This window comes from Acipenser ruthenus, chromosome 8 (genome assembly GCF_902713425.1).
Source record: "Acipenser ruthenus chromosome 8, fAciRut3.2 maternal haplotype, whole genome shotgun sequence".
Taxonomy (NCBI): Eukaryota; Metazoa; Chordata; class Actinopteri; order Acipenseriformes; family Acipenseridae; genus Acipenser; species Acipenser ruthenus.
In genome coordinates this window covers 57,972,267-57,995,352 of record NC_081196.1, presented here as the reverse complement: position 1 = coordinate 57,995,352, position 23,086 = coordinate 57,972,267, and the positions used below count along the sequence as shown (strand labels likewise).

The window sequence follows — 23,086 nt, the reverse complement described above, 5'->3', positions numbered from 1 at the left end:
TCTGTAAATGTAATGTGAAAAAAAGACCACATCAGACTATTATGTATCATAAAGTATAACATTTAGTATTGAACTGCAGATCTGACTTTAAAGGGATTCTCTGGAGTACAGTAAAAATGATTAGAAAACACAGTTTAATTCATACGTATCCTATCATTGAGCCTTTAGTTTGTAACACTGATAAATGAGTCTGATCTGTGCATATGATTAATCTGGAACCATTCATGTATATTTATGTCTTCTAATACAGTTCAAGACAGCATTTACACTGCATGTTATCATTTTTCTCAGCAATCTTAATAAAAAACAATATTTAACAGAAATCGTATTCATGTTGTGATTAATAGAGAGAGGCAGTATTTGCATGCCATTTTGATACACTTTTGCAGAGGGTGAAATGTAATGTATTAATGAATGCTATACCCTCTATGCTAGAGATAAGGCTACGGGGTGTCATACACAAGATCTTTTTAAACAGTACCAATACTATAAAGACAACTGCTTTTAACTACTGACAAGTTTAAATGTTACTTTAGAGTATAAAGCATACAGTTAGAGTTGTCCACGATTCTGAAACAGCAGATTGATGAATTTTTCTTCTAGCTACACATAAATGCTGCATGCATACGCAACCAAACAATTTACAGATACTGGAAGATTTGTAATTTCAGTGCATGACATACTGCATTTGTGATAGAAATAAATAAAGCGCCTAATCAAATGTGTTTTTACATCCATTTCCAAGATTTCACAGACTTTATTGAAATTCACGATTTCTGTGAACACCATGACCGCCGTAGATAATTAAAATATTTTTTTACAACCCAAAACACTGTAGAGTTACCACTTTTTTCTTTACCTAATTCATCTCTTGAAAGGTTAAAATGGAGAAAGTCAATAGCCCACAAGATCCCATTTTCCATTACAGAAGAAGCTGGGGTTCACCCAATGAAATGTTAATGACCCATGACCTGCATGCCAACGAAGCACACATCTGTATTTCCAATAATGCTGTAACTCTGCTGGTACTATAATATTTCATCATCGGAAACTTTCCCACCTTAAGATCCCTTCTTATTAAGGCAATGAAATATTAGTATGCTGTGGAAGTTAAGATGAAACAGAGATTTATGAATCACTGTCAAGGAAACTAAATTGTGGACTATAAATTACACATGGTTTAACTCTGTACTGTACAGGGAAACGGTAAACTGCTGTTAATTTATTCCACGGAATTGAACCAATCGAGCTAAAGAGTTGATGCATCACAGGACATGACCACAGACACTAGTCTTGTTCCTTATCCAGTATACTTTATTTCAAGAGGTTATGATATTTCTATATTCTATGTATTGCCATAGAAACAGAACGCTATATTGAAAAAAAGATCCTTGTAATCCTTATGAACTTACATAGGAATGTGCAAAAAAGCTATTCGTATAACATCCACTTCTACGTCATGTTCCTCCCTGGTCTGCAGCTTCATTTAAAAACAAACCGGCACCATTATCACTCTCCCTATAACAAGCACAGAGCATTTAATTTCTTCCAGCCATTATATAATATAGGGTTACTGGACAACACAATTCTGTGTATGTGGGAAACATCACACTAGAAGGGAATGAACAGAGGCCGATATAAACCATAAGCAGACACTCACAGACCTATAACTCTATTGGACTGTATACTGCTTTGTTATTAATATACAACTTTAAAAATGCAGCTATATTTGTTTTCTAATCATTACCACCTTTATTTAGTCCAATGATCTTGTTTCGTGGATGAGGAGAGGAAGATGGCCGATTGTGATGTCACCATTTTGAACCGACTTTGCAGTTGAAGGAATTCCGAGAGGTGCCTCTTGTATACAGCACGATAAAAAATGCACTGTTGGCTGCAAGATTGTCAGCAGTCTTGTAGGGAGTAGAGCATAGCTATACAGTTGAGGGTGGAAAATGAAATGTACTGTATGCTGAGATATGGATGACTCAAAAGTTTGTGTACTTTGGAACATAACACCGGGTTAAACGTTCATGTCATTTGGGACACAGCCAAACCGCTAGGCAGTGATAGATTTATAACAATGACAGATTTATAACAATGAGAGCATAGCAACAGCTGTATTTGCTCTAATTATAGCAGAACACAGTTTGGGTTAGACAGCCAATTAATTTAGAACACATACATTGTGTACAGAGGTATACAAAATACAAGGTATCCTCATACAGACAGCGGGGAATACAACTCAGGAAGAGGACTTCCAGCCCTGCCTTGAGAGAATGTTCCTGTGTGCAGGTAGATCTGATCAGTCGAACGCTGTTATCCTATAACTAGTCTGACTCATACTTTTTGTCTAAAGAAATGTTTGCAATAACGGTCTATTGTCAAAAATCATGCAATGTTTTATTAAACTAGAATACATAAACAGTTTGTTGAGACAAAAAGTAATAGTAATAAATGGAACAATATTTAAAATACCATAAAACTATAAATTATATCTCTTCTTATCAGGATTGACCGGCTCATCTTGGCTTAACTTGGAGATATACAGACACAGATTTGAGGAAAACAAATGAATGAATATCTGCGAGAATTTTATGCAACTGTCAAAAATAAAGTGGGATAACAGTATGGTATATTGAGTTATATTTCTTTGAGAGCTGAAATATTCAAATCAATACCAAGGAAAAGACTAATTATTATTATTATTATTACAATTGCACCTTTTTTTCCGAACTTTGTCCTCAGTTTATTTTCACCGAAGCATTTTTAATCACTGTGCACAAATAATAATAATAATAATAATAATAATTATAATTGTTTTCACAATCTTTTGTTCTCTGTTTATTCAAATAAAAGTATGCAGTTTTTATGTACACTCATTTTATAGAGAAGATTGCTGTTATGGAGGACTATATTTATAGAACGTTCATTTTAAAAATTACAGATAATTGTGCTGTAACATTGAAGTATATAAACAATAAGACCCTCCACATCGGGCATTACCAGGCGTTATACGACCGTTTGGTTGTAACAGCGCCTCGACTTCATCTTGGGCCCCATTACCCAGTCATATGATGCCTGGTAATGCCCGATGTGGAGGGTCTTATAGATATATATATACAGACGTGCTCAAATTTGTTGGTACCCCTCCACAAAAAATGAAGAATGCACAATTTCCCATAAGGATTGTGGCTTGTCAATATGCATTTTAGCAAATTCCAGTCTGGCTTTTTTATGTTTTTCTTTCAAAAGTGGAGTCCTCCTGGGTCTTCTTCCATGGAGCCCACTTTCGCTCAAAAAGCGACGGATGGTGCGATCAGAAACTGACGTACCTTCACCTTGGAGTTCAGCTTGTATCTCTTTGGCAGTTATCCTTGGTTCTTTTTCTACCATTCGCACTATTATTATTATTATTATTATTTATTTCTTAGCAGACGCCCTTATCCAGGGCGACTTACAATTGTTACAAGATATCACATTTATTTTTACATACAATTACTCATTTATACAGTAGGGTTTTTTACTGGAGCAATCTAGGTAAAGTACCTTGCTCAAGGGTACAGCAGCAGTGTCCCCCACTGGGGATTGAACCCACAACCCTCTGGTTAAGAGTCCAGAGCCCTAACCACTACTCCACACTGCTGCCACTATCCTTCTGTTCAATCTGGGGTCGATTTTCCTCTTGCGGCCGCGCCCAGGGAGGTTGGCTACAGTTCCATGGACCTTAAACTTCTTCATAATATTTGCAACTGTTATCACAGGAACATCAAGCTGCTTGGAGATGGTCTTGTAGCCTTTACCTTTACCATGCTTGTCTATTATTTTCTTTCTGATCTCCTCAGACAACTCTCTCCTTTGCTTTCTCTGGTCCATGTTCAGTGTGGTGCACACAATGATACCAAACAGCACAGTGACTACTTTTCTCCATTTAAATAGGCTGAATGACTGATTACAAGATTGGAGACATGTGTGATACTAATTAAAGAAACTAATTAGTTTGAAATATCACTATAATCAAATTATTTATTATCGTTTCTAAGGGGTACCAACAAATGTGTCCAGGCCATTTTAGAATATCTTTGTAGAATAAGCAATAATTCTTCTCTTTTCATAGCTTCTTTGCTTTATTCTATGACATACCAAAGGCATGCAAGTATACATGATAAAATAGCTTTTAATTTCATCACTTTTCAAGAGGAATGAAGCATTATTTCAATGAGCTGTAAGGGTACCAACAAATTTGAGCACGTCTGTATATATATATATATATATATATATATATATATATATATATATATATATAGGGAGGGGATCATGGGATTAAACTAAAATATTACACTAAAATCCCATAACCAAAAATGCTGCCATCAATTTTCATTTTCTTCAAAGAATAGCAAAATGTATGACAATAACGTAAATTAAATATCTGCAGCTTTCACTGGTGGTCTCTTAAAACTAGATTCAAAATGAAATCAGGTTCAAAGGGGAGACCTCCTTCCAAATAATCACAATAACCACTCTGACTACTCTCTCCTCTACATAATTTCCAGGCTGCATAATGAAAATGTCCTTGTATGTTTGATTCGGATAATATGAAATTGAATCACAGATGATTGGGGGGAGTATGTCTGCTAAAACTAAACCAGTGGCTTTAGGTCAAACCATTTTAAATTGGGCTGGGTTAAACCATTGGGATTTCTTAATTTAAAAGAAGTACAAATATTTAAGTTGTCTACAGGGGATTACTCTGGTATTAGATTGTGGGATTAGTATTGGTTAAAAAATGCCATTGGCTTGGACAGTGCCATTAAAGAATCATGCAATGGGTTTTTAAATGACAACAATACTCACGTATTAAACAATTCCTTCATGTCCAAGGCACTCTGCAGGTTCACTGCAAGCACATGTGTTATTACATTAGTCTCAGTAGGAAAAAAAGTGTCTGTTTTAACAGAACTGAGACACAAAGGCAGTACATCGGATTAAGACAAACTAATGTCAAACTATTTAAAAATGCTGTTGAACATACTGAAGGTAAGTTAGCATTACGCTATGGTTTATACAGTACATATAAGTCTGCAGTAAAAAATATTAATATTAAAGATCAAAGCAAAAGGATATGTACCCAAATGTAATAAAAGTGTATTTCCTTCTAGGCTTTAAAAGACATTCCCTAGATACCGGTACCATAGATCCACCAACCCAACTGATCTCTTGTTACCAATGCCAGTAAAACTACAGTATTGTTGCTAGTTCAATACATCAAATAATCTTCTTTGCAGCAAGTAATCTGCATGAACTACACTGTTTATAATGACATGAATATTGTGGAATGAAATATGGAATGCCTCTTGAGAATTCAAATCCAAGTAAACATCTACATGTTAGGAAACTATTTGGGAAAATGTAAAAATACTTCTAAATAATAATCTATAACTCTTTCAAAATGCTTTATTTGTTATTTTGGGTTCTTTAACCAAATTATAAAAACAAAATGACTAGAAATATATAAAAAAAGTGAATAATTGCCAAATAATTTCATATTCCACAAAAAAAATGCTTGAGTCAGCCTTGAACAAAGTACAAAGTGGTTAGATAGAACACTCTTCATTATATTTGCATTCCTTGGGTCTGTCTCACATCAATCATATGTTCTAAAATATGTTTGTAATAACGTGCAAGATGTGAGTTCAAATAGGACATTACAAGAAAATAGTTTTGACTGCGAAGACATTAACAGGACATGGCAAGAGTGCATTCGATTTACCTGAAAAATCCAAACGTAGTCAAAATGTACATCGGTTTGGTGAGGATACCAACAATTGCCTAGAATTATCGTTAGGATAAGGAGCAGTAGACGTAGGCTTTGTAGTTGTCATTGTAGATTATTATACTGTATTAAATATATCCAACTATGCACAATACGGTTGTATATTCAACTAAGGGAATAATTATTTCTTGAAACTCAGCTTCCTGCTCTAGTGGGCTTCTATCAGAAGTTTAATGCCCACTGCTACATCACAGCACCAGCTGTGAATCAAATTTAAAATAAAGTACCATCTTTTTAATTTGGACTTGTTGTAATGAAAGCTCAGTTCACATCTATTGGACAGCAAATATTAAAAACCAAATGTATTTTATTCTCCCCTGAATCATCCAATTAGTGCTGCGCATTTTTTTTTCTTTTTTTCATAATATGTTGTTAACATTCTGCACAGTTGCAGATTTTCTTTGCTATTCTGTCCCTCAAAACCAGCCAGCCAAAATAGTTTACAACTATGAAAGCAACCACCCGCATCAGCCAATTAACAGGTTGTCAGCTTGCCCGCTGCGCAGCATCTCTCAACAACGACAAACAGACACGGACAGTCCAGTAATATTGCTCCATTCAGATATGAGGCAGTCCAGATAAACTACAAGCAACTACTGACAAGTAAAACGTTATTTGTTTAATAACATTTGTTTTTTCTCTCAATATGTATGTCATCCTTGGTTTTTTTATTAATATTTTCCTCAAATTGTTCTCAACCTGGCGAATCATTACAAGTTCAAGGTAAATCTAGGTTTTAAAATGCTGCTCAAATAACTGTCCCCTGTCACCATTGGAAACCATTTAAATCTGAAAGTGGAAAACATCCACTCATGTTTATTTTGTTTGGTTCTTCAATAGTGACCGTTTGTTTTGTGTCATTTACAGGAAAAGTGATTTTCAAGAAGTAGAAAAAGAAGATATATAAAAACGATCCTGCACCTGAAAATAAAGCTCTATATTGAGAATCTGAGAGTGCTGTACAAACAACGCCACAAAACAACAGCAGTATAATACAACCTGGACATCAAATATCCCACCCACCAACAAATTCAAACATTCTGCCTAATTTTAATTACAGAATTCATTTAATTTTTTAAAGCTACTGAACCAAGATTTTCATTAAAATCTAGTCGTCACATCTCCATATAAAAGCCCCCAGATTAATTTTAATCACTTTCAGCAGTGTCTTCATTTAATTTGCTTAATATGTTGTTAACATTCTGCACACTTGTGGATTGTCTTTGATGTTCTGCTTAGAATAACTAGCACAGAGGCTTACACTTTTTGGTGAAACTAATTACTGTTTAGATGGGGAAAAGAAGCCAATGCTTGTTTTATTAGAGCAGGTTATACAGTTAACAAAAAAGGAAAGTATTTGTTTAAAACAAACCTTGTTTGAAAAGAAAAATTATAATATATAGTAAACCGTAAACTGAAAAAAAGCCCATTGCAAAAATATTACAGATATTTTACCATTTATCAATAATAGGTACAGATTATAACTATTGCTTTATATTGTACAGTTTGATTAAAAAAAAGAATTCAGTGTAAAATCCTAGTGCTCTAAACAATGTATGCATTCTTAGCACTCAGGCCAATACAATATTTTGGTTGTGTATCCTTTATTTTTCTTTTTTTTTTATAGTGCACTGCAGTTTTCAGTTGCTTGTACATTATATCCTGTAGCAAGTATTAAACTTAACAGAAGTATTTACCAATGCTAGGCCAGCCATAATGCAGGAATGGTCTGGTTCATGTAATAATTAATCGATTTACTGAAAAAAAACATGCTGGACACAATTGTAACTTAGCAAGAAAAAAACAACTCTGATGCTTTTTGAAGTACCTCAGACTTTTTATGCTCTCTGTATGGAAAAGAATTGACTGGCATTTACTGCAATATATTGGCCAAGTGCTGGATCAGGTCAAAGATAGTGCTTGGCTCATTTCCTGCTGTCCTGGCTTATGATCAGAAATGTCAATTATCTTCAGCCACCAATATAAATGGGGACATGAAATCCCTGGATACCCCTGATGGTTAATACATGTCTTAAATGTAGGTTGAAAAGTTTAATCATTCACATTGTAATATCCCAAAAATGTGTTTTAGTTTTTATTAACAGTACCCTTTCCTAATTTGCCTATATTGTTATAAGATGTTGTATCTTTGAGTCCTACACATAAAGCATAGCATATTATAACTATAATACCATATTATAACTATAATTTAATGCAGTGTTTCCAAATGTGACCCCTGTGGACAGTAAACCCTTTAAGTACATAGAGCTCCCAACATAATTATGTACTGTCTATTATGTACTGTTATCACTTCTTATAACGCCGCCACCATTCCTCCTCATCACCACCTCTGAAACGGCATATCCCCCTGGGGGGCAAGCGAAGCTCGAGGGTGTCTCTCAGCAAGACAGACGGCGACCCCTGACCAAATCCATACAAATCACTCAAGCACAATACTATCTGACATTTCATAGACATTGCTTCTGTCCAGTGAATAACTTTTTAAAACAGATACAGTATCTAAACTATGTGGTTTCTAATGTAATTCTCTCAAAATAATACTTTTACAAACTCTCTGGAACATACTGTCATCCTGTTATTATTATTATTATTATTATTATTATTATTATTATTATTATTATTATTATTATTGTTTATTTAGCAGACGCTTTTATCCAAGGCGACTTACAGAGACTAGGGTTTGTGAACTATGCATCAGCTGCAGAGTGGAGGGGCAGCAGTGTGGAGTAGTGGTTAGGGCTCTGGACTCTTGACCGGAGGGTTGTGGGTTCAATCCCTGGTAGGGGACACTGCTGCTGTACCCTTGAGCAAGGTACTTTACCTAGATTGCGCCAGTAAAAACCCAACTGTATAAATGGGTAATTGTATGTAAAAATAATGTGATATCTTGTAACAATTGTAAGTCGCCCTGGATAAGGGCATCTGCTAAGAAATAAATAATAATAATAATAATAATAACTACGTCTCACCCGAAAGACAGAGCACAAGGAGATCATAATCTGTTACACTCCATAACCAAATTGGACAGTGCTGATACATAACTACTTAAAAAGATATAGTACTATGCACAAGGTACACACAGCACAAGATTTACATTTGTTTTAAATGTCCAAGTGTATGTATGATTTTCCCAATGCACATACATTTATACAATAATCAGCAATCTTTATATGGTGTTCTGAAAGAAATGCATCAGGATTTTTTTTTCAGTTAGAAAAGAATTGTATTTCAAAAGTACTAGCCTCTGGGTGTTCAAGTGTGTTCTACAATGCATCATTCTAGTGGCAGCCCTGTCACTGACTGCAAAATGTTAAACTACAGTTCATCTCATGACAAGAACTGTAATTATTCATATTTCAGTGCATAAATGCACAACTCATATAAAGTCTACCTGAATGTTGAATAATATTTCACTAATAATATATACTAAGTTATTAATCAAAACCTGAAAAAGCAGTTGATGCTTGCCAGTTGACACACTGAACATCTGAACAACTACCAAACTGTTAAACAGAATTCCAATTACACAATTCTGTTGGAATAAGTCAAATGCAGAATGACCCGGACGCTCCACAAAGCTGGACTTTATGGAAGAGTGGCGAGAAGAAAGCCATTGTTGAAAAAAACCCATATCAAATCCCATTTGGATTTTGCCAAAAGGCATGTGGGCGACACAGCAAACATGTGGAAAAAGGTTCTCTGGTCTGATGAGACCAAAATTGAACTTTTTGGACTTAGCGCGAAAAATGCTATGTGTTGCGCAAAGTCAACACTGCTCATCACCCTGAGAACACCATCCCCACGGTGAAGCATGGTGGTGGCAGCATCATGTTATGGGGATGCTTTTCATTGGCAGGGACTGGGAAACTGGTCAGGACTGAGGGCAAGATGGATGGAGCCAAATACAGGGAAATTCTAGAGGAAAACCTGTTTCAGTCTGCAAGAGACCTGGGACTGGGGCGGAGGTTCACCTTCCAGCAGGACAATGATCCTAAACACACAGCCAAAGCTACAATGGAGTGGTTTAAAAACAAGAACCTGAATGTCTTAGAATGGCCCAGTCAAAGCCCAGACCTCAATCTGATTGAGAATCTGTGGCAAGACTTGAAAATTGCTGTTCCCCAACGGTCCCCATCCAGCTTGACAGAGCTTGAGCAATTTTGCCAAGAAGAATGGGCAAAAATTGCAGGATCCAGATGTGCAAAGCTGGTAGAGACTTACCCAAAAAGACTCACAGCTGTAATTGCTGCCAAAGGTGCTTCTACCAAGTATTGACTCAGGGGGGGTGAATACTTATGCAACCAACAAATGTCTTTTGCACCTTCAAAGTGTTAAGTATGTTGTGTAAATCAAATGGTAAAAATCCCAATTAAATCCATTTTAATTCCAGGTTGTAACACTACAAAATGTGGAAAAGTCCAAGGGGGGTGAATACTTATGCAAGGCACTGTATATATATATATATATATATATATATATATATATATATATATATATATATATATATATATATATTTGTGACTGCCAATTAAGGCAACAGATATACAACAGTGTAAAACAATGTATTTCAACAGATCCACCAGTATCCACTGAAGTTTAATCTGTGGTGCAAGATCAAATTCATCCCCTTTGTGCATTTTGTGGAATGCAGTTGGTCAGTGTGGCGTATTTGGGGTTTTATGTTGTGTGTATGTGTTGGTGCACGGAGTGTCATTCAGTTCCTGGTCTGATGTCACAACACAAGCAATCCGTGACAGTCAGTTAATTCAGCTAATAGGTGCATCCTTATTGATGTTTACCCATTTTCAGTCAGACTGACACAGAATGCAATATATGAACAATTCCATGGTTCATTAAAATCTCTCTCACAAAACAAACAAAGATAAAACCTCTACTTTTCAAATACAAATAAGAATTACTTATAAGTCTGAATTTGGCACCTTAGCAGAAAACCAAAGCTATTCAGGTTTTATGCTGTAATTTTTGTATAATAACTGCCCACCCACATACAGCATATTGGATAGAACATTGCTTAGGTGGATCATTTATTCATTGATATAGGTTTAGCATTACATTTAAAGCAAATCCCAAGTGGCTGAGCCCTCATAAGAACTACTTCAAAGTCTTAGTTCACCCATCCTTGCTTATAATAAGATAGGTCTTGAACAACGTCATATTAAGGTCCCACTGGTGCAGGTTTTAGGTCAATAAACTCACAAAGCCAGATAATGATGTCTTTAGAGAGCAGGAGGCTGACCACAGGAGACTTCTCTTATTTCCATCCCCTGTATTTATTAATTGCTCCTGCACCTTCACTGAACCCTCCACCCCCTTGCTTTAATTTCATATACAGGGCTGATTTCTGAAGGAATCAGCAGCTTATATATAAAGCCTGCCAGGTTCTGCAAGTCCAGAAGGATTGCAGCTAATCATAAACTGAGCAGAATTAAATGAGAGGCTGCTGACTATCGTGCATTTTTCTGATTTTGACTTTGTCAAGCATGCCGACCTGTTAAGCCTAATGCTTTATTCGTAGTTGATTTATTAGATCACTGTTTAGCTTTGCTTTTTGTAAATTCATCAGCTTTATGTTCATGCACCTGACAAAAGTTTAAAGCTGAGATAACTGAATCATAATATTCAGATACAGCTGAAATACAGTAGTTATTACTGTCTAAGAGATGGAAGGATTGTTTTTGGTAGCCAAGGTTTCCAATAGAGATTATGTTTTTATTATATAAGGCAGCAAGCTACATTATATAAAGAAAATCATTTAGTACAGGGATTGCAATAGTGTCCCCTATTCACAAACTATTAACTCACAGAAACATACAAAATGGAATTCAAGCACAGTATTATCATGAACATCTGCATAGTCCCACCTTTATTGCATATATTCATTGGCTACATCCCAGACTGGCCTAAATCTGTAACCCCCCACCCAAAACCAAGGCAATATGTGATACAATTTAAATTTCCCAACCTGGTCTGACCTTATTGTCATGATAACGTAAATAGTCTAAATTGATTATTAGTCTCACCTTAACCCCTTTGCTTAGTTAGCTGCTGCTATGAGATGTAATGATGATTTTAATTAAAGAAATACTTCCATAGGTGTTGTATGAACTAGAAGCATGTTTTAATGGACTAGAGAAAAGTAGAGAACATATTGCTACATGAACCATGCAGCTCTCAAACTTTCTAATAATACGGTTTAAGGATTTAATGAAAAACAGAAAGAAAACAAGAACTGTAAACCAAACAGCATGAACCAGATTTCGGTGAGAGAATTATTTCACTGTGTACCCCCCTATGTTTGTTCTACCTTTAAAGCCTTGGGAATCGGGGTCTTTGTTTCAACTCAGATGTCACAATTAAATTATGGATGGAAGAAAGAAGAAATCATGTGCAAAAAGGCAGAAAGTACATCGTTCTTGTTCAGTCCTGAATAGAAAGTATCTAATTTGGCTCTAGATGACCTCCGTTTGAGATATATTTATAATGGAAGCAAGTTGACATTTCAAATGTCAGAACATTTGCATCTGGAATATATACCACTGACATATAACACTGGTGGAGTACAATATTGTTAGGAATGGTATTCTTTAGCTTAACAGAGCCTCAGTAACACATAGACTGCATTATGGGAAATTGCTGTACAATGCAGAGGACTGCATGACAATGTTTTAACTTCGATTGTGTCCCTGAGTATTTACAAAAAATTCCACTGTTTATTTATTAGTTTCTATGACAAACTCTCATAATATTGTATAATGAATACCTAGGAAACAGACTTCTTTACCTAGGAATTACAGCTATATTACAGTATAGCATTTTTCTTATTTAAGTAAAGGACATCACAAATGTATGCATTTGTTTTTCTTTCTAAAATGTCACACATGTGTAATGCCTATTGGATACCAGAAGGAAGGGCATAATAACTGTAATGTATTACAGTACATTTATAATATTCTTACAGTAAAGTTATTGGTCAACATTACACATTTAAAAAGATCCTAGCTGTGGGAGCAGCGTATACATATGACAAGATGTAACCCCCATGAGTCTCAATTATTTTATATTTTACTGGGATAAAATTGTTCTAATATTATTGAATCTAATTACAGTCATACTCAGGGACTGCTGATATTTATCTCAACCAGCCGGCACATTAATGCCCAAAATTCAGTCAGTGATGTGCCCTCAGGCACAACAAGAGAAGCTCTGCTGTACCAACAAAAATACAAAGGTTTGGTGCGTAGAGTGGATATTAAACATGTGATATCTCTTTCTTCTTTCTTGAAGAAACAAACAGAGTTGGTCTTGCATTCTTTAAAGATGCTTCCACACTGCTGGCAGATGAACCAGGTAATTACTAACCTGCATACTCGTGAACTGGGTGGCTGCCAATAAGCGTACAGTAAAAGCTTCATATCAGCACAAGGAGAACAGACCAGGATGAGACACTGACACCCAGAACACAAAAGACAATAGCTCCGATACAACATAATGAGTGTTTCAACAAATACAATCCCCTTTTAGCACTACTTAAATTATGTGTTAAAAACAGGACTGGGAACGAACTGAATTACAATCACGTGTGTTGATCACCCATTTTTTGGTTAGTGTGAATTTTTATTTCTAAATAAAAATTGACTACAGTCAAGGCTGTGCAGTCATGTACTGGTAAGCCAACACTGTGTTTGTGCCACAGACTTTAGATGAAGATATTAATAAAATAGGTAAACCCAACTAAAACCATCCTCTGTGCTGTAATCATTGGAAGTAGGGTACGGCTAAATCATATATAAGTACTTTCAAATAACTAGGGCGAGTAAATATTCAAAAATTCCTAAGCTGCCTCTTAAGAGAACGAGCAGCTATAACATGCATAACTAATAGACTTTTAAAATAAATTGAAAGACATAAAAACATACCACGCCACAGCTGGTAGGCATGTAAATATGTATTATCTATATGAATAGAGAATGTCGTGCTATACCATTTGCATTTGTAATCGAAAGAAGACTATTTAAAGTAACAACAACTCTATCCTTTTTTCATGGCTTTATAATACAACAGTGAAACATTTCCATTAATATAAACAAAGGAATCTACATTAACACACTGAAATAAACAAAACAGATTAATTATACAGCTGTACTACAGTAACAGCTATGAAAACGTTACCTGTTTTTTTTTTGCGACAGATTTACGTTACGTTACAGATTTATACATCAGCCTTAAGTGACAGAATCCATTGTTAATACTGTTGACTTGTCAATGTATAAATATAACTCAATAGTAATCCGACTGATTTGATTCATGTACTGTATGAAAGCTACTGTATATAAAAAATAGCATCTTTGCCCCTCTAACCTTTTTTTCATATTGCTTCAATGATTTCAATCTGCAATTTTTTAACTTACTTAGAACTGTCAACTGTAACCATTTATTAGTAGTCATAATAGTAGTGGTGGTAGTATATATAGACTCTCAGATTTCCACATGAAAGTTAGGAACTAAGATAAGACCAGAGAAGTACCACAGGGAGAAAACTCATCATTCATATAATGAATACATGTCTCTAGTGTGCTAGGGGTCCAAAGAACAGAAGCCATAATTATTACCCTCTGGCTATCAGGGGACTAATATCCATGTCTATCAGAATGGAAAGTGCCTCATGTCAGCAACAGACATTGTGTAGAAATTCCATTTGGCTCCCCCAGGGCCTCTATAACAGTGGCCCCGAGCTGTCGTACATGTCTAAAGCCATTCAAGCTGAGGTATGATAATACAGTATTTCAATCTGTCTCTTTTTTAATACATATAGAAATATAAGTGGTCCACTGGCTGACAGATACCATTTTAAAGTGCTAATGAGAGCAAAAGGTGACACCAGTGGAAACTCGTCTACACTTTTTAGAAATAATCTTGGAAACTGTACTGTTCTTAAAAAACCTTCCTAACAGGCATGGGATAGCATGTTATGACTCTGAAGCATTTAGCAGAATGCCAGCCAATCACTTGGAATGCCTCAAGGAGAAAATAGTTGTCTAAGGTCTCCAGCACAGAGTTAATTAAAGCTTTCTAAACTGAGATGGATCAACTGGTCATGTGAAATACAGACAGCATTCTCATGTAGTTGAAGAAGAACATGCAGGTGTGCTCAAGATAGTCTCCAATTATTATATTAAACCACTGATCATGTTGTATGTTTTAGCACTGTTGTTGATGGTAAGTGATATATTTTCATGTAACCCAACTTCAATTACCACAGTTGATCATATACATGACAACAAGGTTAAATACCAGCATAAAACATGTTGCACAATGAAGTTAGTCATTCTCTCTACACATCAATACATTTGTATGAATAAAACTTCATTCCCATGTATGTTAGGAGAAATCTAACCTAATTTGCCATTGGGTACAACCATGCTTATCTCCACATCTCCTCTGCTCAGTTACTCCAGATGTACAAGTGCATTAAGTCTGCATGCATTTCAACTCATAGCTCCTACAGTATACATAATAATAATAATAATAATAATAATAATAATAATAATAATAATAATAATAATAATAATAATAATAATAATAATAATAATAATAATATTTGCCAGTATACATGGGATGTGCCATGGGAAGAAAATTATTGAACACTAATAGAATAACACATCCGTCCTGATAACTAAATAGCCGTGTAGATACTGCTTTCCTGCAGTGACCAATAATGAGCATTACTTCCCCAATGTCATGTGGAAGGACCATAGTACTGCAATGTGTCTGCTACAAGATAATAATCCTTCAAAGTAATAAAAACGTTTTTAAAAGTGTACATCATGCTAACATGACAACCAACCCCTAATGAATGCCCTCAGCTGAAATATTATTTCATTTCTCCATCAATAATGTTTTTTTTTTGGCTGCTTCTTACGGATTTAAGTTTATCTTGAGTACCTAGCTGTCACTCTCAAAGGTTTGGAGAGATTCTTGGAATGAGTGGTGGACTAATGAGGTAATGCAACCACTACTTTTGCTAAGCATGTCATTTTTAACAGATTGACACTGCAGTTCTGCAGTAACTCTGGTAATAGCAGACAAATCTCTCCATGCAGTAGAAATAGGGTTGAAATATTTGAAAGAGAAACCTGACCATCAGTACTCACTAGGGGTGTGCACGGGGTCCAATATTCGGAATTCAGTTCTGCTCGGGATCGGAGGTCCAGATATTCAGGATTCAGTTCAGTTCGGGCGTGGGTTAATGTTCCCTTTATGGAAAATTCAAGAAAATGGGGTTAACCTCAATGAATTATTGTGTGTTGCCTTGAGTGATCTTTAGGACTGTGTGGAGATGCTTCTGCCTCAATGAAGGACAGTACTGTCAGACAAAGAGATTGGCACAGGTCAACATGAAACTATGATACGAATGCCTAATTAACCCAAAGATAAACAAGGCATACTTTTTTCTTTCTTTAACCCTTTCCATTCAACTTATTTTCAATAAAGTTTACTAATTAATTTATGAGGCAGATTTTGCAGTATAAGAAATACAGTCAATGTGATTATTACTTCCTTCCAGTATTGCATCATCAAAAATAAATACAAATAAATAACCCTAAATAAAAGTTATTCTTTTGATTTCCTCTCACAGATGCAATGAAATTAGCTGCCTGCATGATAGTCTTCTTTGTTTGCAGGGACACAAATAATTGTAGCTCTCTTTCAGAATGAATTGGATTTGATTGAAATTAACAGCAATGCACACAAAGTGTAAAACATGTATAAAAAATAAACAAACACAAGCAAACATTAATAAAGTTCATGCTGTTCAAAAGAAATGTTCAGTTTTAAACAAGTGAAGCATGAGGTGAAATGAAAAATACATATTTAAAAAAATGACATATTGGGCCCGATTTTTATATATATATACAGTACTGTGCAAAAGTTTTAGGCAGGTGTGAAAAAATGCTGTAAAGTAAGAATGCTTTCAAAAATAGACATGTTAATAGATTATATTTATCAATTAACTAAATGCAAAGTGAGTGAACAGAAGAAAAATCTAAATCAAATCCATATTTGGTGTGACCACCCTTTGCCTTCAAAACAGCATCAATTCTTCTAGGTACACTTGCACAAAGTCAGGGATTTTGTAGGCATATAGTCAGGTGTATGATTAAACAATTATACCAAACAGGTGCTAATGATCATCAATTCAATATGTAGGTTGAAACACAATCATTAACTGAAACAGAAACAGCTGTGTAGGAGGAATAAAACTGGGTGAGGAACAGCTGAAGACAGTTTACTGTCAATAGTCATACACCATGGCAAGACTGAGCACATCAACAAGACACAAGGTAGTTATACTGCATCAGCAAGGTCTCTCCCAGGCAGAAATTTCAAGGCAGACAGGGGTTTCCAGATGTGCTGTCCAAGCTCTTTTGAAGAAGCACAAAGAAACGGGCAACGTTGAGGACCGTAGACGCAGTGGTCGGCCAAGCAAACTTACTGCAGCAGATGAAAGACACATCATGCTTAGTTCCCTTCGCAATCGGAAGAAGGAATCAGAATTGGCAGAAAAGAGTGGGACCCTGGTACACCCATCTACTGTCCAGAGAAGTCTGGTCAGAAGTGGCCTTCATGGAAGACTTGCGGCCAAAAAGCCATACCTCCGACGTGGAAACAAGGCCAAGCGACTCAACTATGCACGAAAACACAGGAACTGGGTTGCAGAAAAATGGCAGCAGGTGCTCTGGACTGATGAGTCAAAATTTTTAATATTTGGCTGTAGCAGAAGGCAGTTTGTTCGCCGAAGGGCTGGAGAGCGGTACACGAATGATAGTCTGCAGGCAACAATGAAGCATGGTGGAGGTTCCTTGCAAGTTTGGGGCTGCATTTCTGCAAATGGAGTTGGGGATTTGGTCAGAATTAATGGTCTCCTCAATGCTGAGAAGTACAGGCAGATACTTATCCATCATGCAATACCATCAGGGAGGCATCTGATTGGCCCCAAATTTATTCTGCAGCATGACAACAACCCCAAACATACAGCGAAAGTCATTAAGAACTATCTTCAGCATAAAGAAGAACAAGGAGTCCTGGAAGTGATGGTATGGCCCCCACAGAGCCCTGATCTCAACACCATCGAGTCTGTCTGGGATTACATGAAGAGAGAGAAGCAACTGAGGCTGCCTAAATCCACAGAAGAACTGTGGTTAGTTCTCCAAGCTGTTTGGGCCAACCCACCTGCCGAGTTCCTTCAAAAACTGTGTGCAAGTGTACCTAGAAGAATTGATGCTGTTTTGAAGGCAAAGGGTGGTCACACCAAATATTGATTTGATGTAGATTTTTCTTCTGTTCACTCACTTTGCATTTTGTTAATTGATAAATATAAACTATTAACATGTCTATTTTTGAAAGCATTCTTACTTTACAGCATTTTTTCACACCTGCCTAAAACTTTTGCACAGTACTGTATATATATACATATATATAAAACACAACATGAAGGGAACGGCACAATCCAGTGCAAACGTAAAGCACTTTGGCTTTATGATTCTGTTTTTAAAGCGTTTCCTCAAAATCAGGCCCAATTAATTCATTAAGCAAGGTAGGAAAAACTGACAACATGTTTTTCTTTACAGTGGTGACCTGGGTAATATAGTCGTACTTAATCAAAACATATTAATACATTTAGACAAATGTTTAGTGGCATTTGTTTTACTCCTGCTTCAATTACAGTACAAAGGAAAGGAATGGCTCTTCTCTTTTTCCTTGAATCACTTTCAGCAGTACACATCTAACTTTTCATGATCTCGGCCTGATTTGTTGGACCCAAATTTAGATGAACCAAAGATGCTGCCCTGAGATGTATGATGTATGTTGTAATTATCTGCTGTTTTACAATATCACTGTGTGTAATGAGGCTCTGCCTCACACACCCTTAAACATTAATCACTGTCATGTGCTGAAAATGGACAAACCTGAAATGAATGGAGATTGTGTAGGAACCTGACTAACATCTGCCCGTCCCCTTGCACTGCAACATTTTATAGTCCAATCCTCATATTATAATCTGCATGCTGGATATAAATGAGCAAACTGAGTACTTTTTTCAAAAGTTGTTTCTTTTACTTACACTCTGTTTGTAATAGATCATATTGGTACTGCAGACACCCACACAGAAAAGTGTATTGAATGTTAATCAATCCATGTTTCCTTTTCACCTTGAGACAGGAATGTGTAACCACTTACACACAGCAAAGCCCATGTCCGATGTGTAGCAAGTTATTACATTTCATGTGTAGATTGTATATTATAGTTTTGAAGCGTCCCTTTATAATGTAGTAGTTACTGCTACTTTACTGATATGACATTGTTCTAGTTAGGTCAGGGTGTAATATAAATATGTGAAATCATCCAAGTATCCGTAATATAAGGACTTGGCTTTTGTTATTTTTCAGATTTGTATAGGTGAAGCTCTCATTGCAATCTTCATTAACCATCACAAATAGCTTCCCAGCAAAGTAAATACATTAGCACCTGCCATATCAACGTCAACAACTAAAATACCCAAATAAATAATAATCAAATGAAAAAAATGAAATCGCCTGTGAATACATATAAGCACCTGCCATATCACAATACTACATCAATCACATATCTTGTAAGTACTGCATTATATAGAATAGTAGTAAGTTTATCTAAAATAGATATATTAAAATGAAGGTCTGAAATACCAGAACAAAGCCAGACAGCTGTTTCAGTTAATGCATTAATCATTGTCATAATGATAGTAAGATGGTTGATGGTTTTCTTTTTTGTATTTAGTTTCATTGCATGTTTTCACTTATTTTGTCAAATAATATAACAACAACAGTGCTGGTTCAATTATACAGTACACTGCCATCTCAAAGTGCTTTATATATGCTTATAAAAGGGCTTGGGTAAATTAAAAGCCATGGTTGGCTGAACAACATCACATGCTAATCAACTCTGAAGATCAAAGCGCTCTATGTCAATAATGACAGTTAAGGAGTAGGCTACAGTATAAGCACTTCAGGCCTCTTAGATATTCAGGATTTATTTTTTGTTTTTGTCATACACTAACAGAAATTAAATAGAATTGTAAAAAAAAAACAAAATAAAAACCGTCAATGATGATCAATTTCATTGGATTTATTTTCTTTTAAATCTCAAAATCTTGACCTCTTCGGCCACAGTGATAGTTCCTGTAAAGCCCTGGGCTTAAGTATCAAATTCAGCCGAACTGCAGGATGTAAAATCAGGGTGGAGAGTGGCTGCATTGGATAAAAAAAATAAATAAAAAATAAACCTAGGTTCATATTTTCAAGAATATGGTACAGTAAGTTAAATACATTACGGTAATTGCAGACGTCAGTGTGTATTATTATGAAGTGAGCAGTTTTGTTCATGTTGAATAATATGCGTAACATTCTGCATGACTGCCTCACAGTTCAGCTGATGTACTGAGACTCTGAGTTAAACTACTGTTGAGAAGAGACACAGGCAGCACGTTTTGAGGAATAAAAAATAAAGGTGCAGAGCGTGATTATTGTACTAGGGAAATAGTGATTACAAATGTCAACTTTACTTACCAAAGTGTATAAAACATGTAAGTAATCATATATCTATATATCTATACAGATATATCAAAAAACATAAATGAAAAATGTGCTCAGCAGTATAAGGTTCTTCCAGCAAATGTGTCGCTTCTAAAGACAAAGTATAGGAACTGTTTTGCACTGGAAGACGGATACATTCAATAAAACATCATTTAAAGTTTAAAACCTTATTGTTTTTTCTTTGCTTTTTATTAAAAAAAACCCAAAAAAAAACACCATTTTAAAAGCGCAATAACTCTATGGCCTAATGCCTTACAATGCACCTAGGCATGCAGGAGATATGTCTTACTGCATGCCCTGCCGTGGGTTACACTTTTTGTATTATACTACAAGTTGAGCTAATCAAACAAAGTTGGTCTTAAGATTCAGTTTTAAATGGGATGCTGTGTCATACTTCCTCACAAAGTGTGGCAAAGCATTATAGAGTCCGGGCAGAGCTGCTTTAAATTCCACGTCACCGAGTATGCACACAAGATAACAGCACACAACACAAAGCCAGCGTAGAGAACCTAGGAGACTGCTTAAGATTATAAATTAAAAGTATTATTATTATTATTATTATTATTATTATTATTATTATTATTATTATTATGTATTAGCAGATGCCCTTATCCAGGGCAACTTACAATTGTTACAAGATATCACATTATTTTTTACATACAATTACCCATTTATATAGTTGGGTTTTTACTGGAGCAATCTAGGTAAAGTACCTTGCTGACGGGTACAGCAGCAGTGCCCCCACCTGGGATTTAACCCACGACCCTCCGGTCAAGAGTCCAGAGCCCTAACCACTACTCCACACTGCTGCCAAAGTATGTTGGAAATGTAGACAGGGATTTGGTCCCTTTTTCCCCCCTTAGGTAAGAGTCTCAAAATCAATTTGCATTTCAATGGGAGCCAGTGAAGAGTTGTCAAAATGGGTGAAACATCCTGATGGGAACAGGGTTTAGTAAGGATGGGCTCCAGCATTCAGAACTAGCTGTACCCATGAAGGAAGAATCCAATCAACAAAATAGGTAACAAATAAAACACTGCACGAGAAGCAATGGTTTTAACAACTATATGCATTCTGTTATAAAAATAATAAACAAACAAGTTTTTTTCATGTATTTCTTTGAAGTACTGAATCACTGAAAAATGTACATTTCTGTCATAGATTACCTATCTGTTTTTAGTCTATCATTGTGCTTCAGGAGCTAATATATGATAGATCCCTTGTGGTCTACGCATTCCTTAACTGGTTATTTGCCATGACTGCATTCTGGAGCCTCACAAATGCAAGCGGTTTTGCACCTTCCCCTGAGGATCACTCCAATATCCCACCCTTAACGGACAAAAAAGCTTATATGAAATAACAGTTTATCCAATGCAATCTACGGGTGATTCTCTAATTTCTGAAATTGCAGAATAATATCATAGGAGAATTGTGTCTGGACTTTCAATCACCGTGTCTCCAATGCATCTCATGATTATGCAATCTGTTAAAACAGTTTCCTATTCATTTTAAGCATTACAATGTAACACAGGCCCGCTAGTAATGGAAACAAAATGATAATCCAATAACTTAACATACAAGGCCATGGATAACAAAGAAACGAACATCTGTTCTTATCATTTAGTGCATATATGTGCAAGATATATCAATAATTGTAATAATCATTAATACAATTGCAATGCTATTTTACAATTTGCTTTAAAAGGGTTATTTTTCTTATGTATCCTTTATAACTGTAACTCAATATTATAACTAGTATACTATTATATATGTTTTAATGTGATCTTTTTACATCTAAACATTGAACTTAGTCAACTCTTAAAAGCTTCTTTTTCATGTACTGTACATATCTTACAAAAAAGTAAAATAAAATAAACAAATTGCACTATGCCAGTTTGTTCTCCTTGCTTTTTAAGTATTTCCTACAAATTCCAAGGGGAAGTTTAGTCTGTCATTGAATATAATGTATATTTAAAAGCATTGGGGTCTTCCCTGATTTACTTATTTAAAAGTATCCAATCATAAAAAGCCTCCAAAATGTGTTAATTAAAAAGCAGTCCTTCGTGTTGCAAGAAATGTAATCTACATTACTTTGTTCATTTATTTATTTTTAATTTCAGTTCTGGGCTGTCAAGAAAAAGAATATTTACTTTGAATTTTGAAGCACTGTTATTGTAAAAGAAGCTTACTGTAGCTTATGTCATATGTCAAGACCTCATCATGGATATCATTGAAACATAAAAGGATTTTTTTTTCTTTTTTTGCATAAATTCACAACAGTAGAATAATCCACAGGCCTTCTATCTAAACTTGTGTTTGTTTTTGAATTTTAAACACCAGAATTTAAGGTGAAAGACCCTTTTTGCTATACAAAATGTTACGTACAACAGTTGGGTAAAAACTGAGGAAGGTGATATGTAAATGAAAAAGGATTGTCCCTCACCTGATTAATGAGCTTTGGAAATTGAATCACTGACATGCATTCTATAATGTATAAACACTGTATCTCCCTATGATAATAACTTCATTAGCAGGTTTTTTGATACACACTTATGTACAGTTTTTTTTTGCAGATTAACCCCT

At 35.5% G+C, this 23,086-nt stretch overlaps 1 protein-coding gene across 4 annotated transcripts in view; it reads right to left on the bottom strand.

Moving 5' to 3' along the window:
- The window catches only part of LOC117406996 (protocadherin-9), a 217,777-nt gene that overhangs the window by 165,934 nt on the left and 28,757 nt on the right, over positions 1-23,086 (bottom strand). For 3 of the 4 annotated variants that reach the window (XM_034011510.3, XM_034011512.3, XM_059029361.1), the window contains exon 3: positions 16,027-16,128. The exons of the other annotated variant lie outside the window; for it this stretch is intronic. In XM_034011510.3, coding sequence (XP_033867401.2) covers positions 16,027-16,128 — 102 coding nt within the window. The remainder of the gene's footprint in view (positions 1-16,026; positions 16,129-23,086) is intronic. 4 annotated transcript variants of the gene reach the window in all.